General features: G+C 54.2%; 1 protein-coding gene across 1 annotated transcript in view; it reads right to left on the reverse strand.

Annotated features, from left to right (window-relative positions):
- The window catches only part of skia (v-ski avian sarcoma viral oncogene homolog a), a 135,026-nt gene that overhangs the window by 5,899 nt on the left and 126,627 nt on the right, over window positions 1–2,500 (reverse strand). The window contains exon 5 of the mRNA XM_063207999.1: window positions 451–986. Coding sequence (XP_063064069.1) covers window positions 451–986 — 536 coding nt within the window. The remainder of the gene's footprint in view (window positions 1–450; window positions 987–2,500) is intronic.

Raw genomic sequence — 2,500 nt, forward strand, 5'->3', positions numbered from 1 at the left:
TGTTAATGCATATATCCATGTGTGTGTGTGTGTGTGTGTGTGTGTGTGTGTGTGTGTGTGTGTGTGTGTGTGTGTGTGTGTGTGTGTGTGTGTGTGTGTGTGTGTGTGTGTGTGTGTGTGTGTGTTAATGTGCGTGCCTGCGTGCATGCCTGCGTGCGTAGCGTATGTGTGTACGCAGTGGCAGAACAATTGCACATAGGGCTCAAGGGCAAGACCCTCAGGCCCTAAGGCCCTCCATACGGCCTGCCCTGGTCACAATAGGGCCCCCACTACCAACACAGGAGGGCCCTGGGCCCAGGGGCAAATGCCCTGCTTGCCCTCCCTATATCTCCGCCCCTGTGTGTACAAAGTATGTGTTCCCCCACCTGCTGGAGGTGTGCGTGCCTGCGTGCGTGCGTTCATGCGTGCGTAGCGTATGTGTGTGTGTGTACGAAGTAAGTGTTCCCCCACCTGCTGGAGGTTGCGTTTGGCCTGCAGCGCCGAGCCCAGCTTCTCCTCCTGCTTGACGCGCATCCTGATGATCTCGTGCAGGAACTTCTCCTTGGCCTCCTTGGAGTCCAGGCCGCCGTCCAGCGCCATGCGCAGGCTCTCCAGCTCCGACTCCAGCGCGGGGGCCGCCACCGACGCCGCCACCGCCGCCGACGCCTCCAGCCCCCCCTGAAGGAGCCCTCCTCCTCCTACTCCAGGGGTGGTGTTGGTGGTGGTGGTGATGGAGGAGGAAGGTGGAGGAACACCACCACCCAGGCCCAGGCTGATTCCAAGTCCGCCGCCACTACCCAGGCCGCTTCCAAGTCCTCCTGGCTGGCTGATGCTGTTGGTGGTGCTGCTGCTGCTGCTGTTGCTGAGGTCCAGGGAGCCATGGGAGGTGATGGTGGCACTGAGGCTGAGGGGGGGAGGGCCCTGGGTGCAGGGGGAGCTGAGGTCCTTGGCTGAGGAGCAGGAGGAGGTGAAGGAGGGGGAGGAGAGTGAGGACATGGAGGAGGTGACTGTGGGGACGGAGGGATGGGGGGAGAGAAGGTAGAGTGGTGTAGAGAGGGAAGGGAGCGAGAGAGAGAGAGGACACAGAGAGAGAGAGAGGGGACAGAGAGAGAGGGAGGGAGAGAGAGAGAGAGAGAGAGAGAGAGAGAGAGAGAGGACAGAGAGAGAGAGAGAGAGAGAGGTAGAGAGAGAGAGAGAGAGAGAGGAGTGAGACAGGCAGAGAGAGAGAGGCAGAGAGAAGGTACAGTGGTGTAGAAAGGGAAGGGAGAGAGAGAGAGAGAGAGAGAGAGAGAGAGAGAGGACAGAGAGAGCGAGAGAGAGAGCGAGGGATGGAAAGGAAGCGAGATGTGGGAGGAGAGAGAGGGGTAGGGGGTAAAAGAGAGAGGAACGTGGAGGGAAGAGAGAGAGAGAGTGATAGAGAAAGGAAGGAAAGAGATACGAGAGGGGGCAGGGGAAGGAGGAGGGAAAGCGAGAGAATAACAAGTGTTATCTTCTTGGGAAGTCTCTTTGATGTCTGTAATGGCTGCTTTATGGTTAATGGTGAACATGCACTTACACTCTCACACACTCACACTCACACTCACCGTCTCTCTCTGTCTCTCACACACACACTCACACACACATGCAGGCATGCACGCACACACACACAGACACAGACACAGACGCACACACAGACACAGACGCACACACACACACACACAGACGCACACACAGACGCAGACGCAGACACACAGAGACAGACACACGCACACACGCACACGCACACACGCACACGCACACACGCACACACACACACACACACACACACACACACACACACACACACACACACACACACACACACACACACACACACAGAGGCTGGATAACCTTTTGCTATAGTGTTTCGACACCGTCTTTATCTGCCGAATAGATAAGAGATTACTTAGTCATGCACACGCGCACTCACCCATGCACACACACACACACACACACACTGACAGAACACACTGTCTGAGAGTAGCTTTGGAACCTTTGCTTTGTCGTCATGGTTTGTAAAAAAAAAATGGCGACGTCAGCTAAGGGCAAAGCTTTGGTAAACCTCCCGTCTTCCCCGTCTGCCATAGTGCCATTACTTTCAACCCAAGCCAATACATTACTATAACATGTGTGTAAGCCAAGGTTTGGAAAGCTGAACCAGTAACACATAGACTTGTGATGTTGGGGTGAATTCAGGCTATCACCATAGCAAGATAGAAACACAGAAATGCAAAACTTGATGACAAAGTGGTGAATCTGGCATTCTACTGTGTGGGTATTTCTTTTTCCCCAATTAGTTCTGCCAGCTGTCACATCTTGGTAGCCTACATGTTTTGGTGATTGACACCGTCCAGTGAATGCATGTGAATAAAGGCTACTTAGCTAGGGCATTGTTATGCTAATGTATGTGTATGTGCCGGGACGATCACAATTTAAATACCTGTACATACTATGTAATGAGGACCTATTTCTAGGCCCTTGCTCTCTCTGGGCCCGGGACAGC

This window comes from Engraulis encrasicolus, chromosome 10 (genome assembly GCF_034702125.1).
Source record: "Engraulis encrasicolus isolate BLACKSEA-1 chromosome 10, IST_EnEncr_1.0, whole genome shotgun sequence".
NCBI classification, from domain to species: domain Eukaryota; kingdom Metazoa; phylum Chordata; class Actinopteri; order Clupeiformes; family Engraulidae; genus Engraulis; species Engraulis encrasicolus.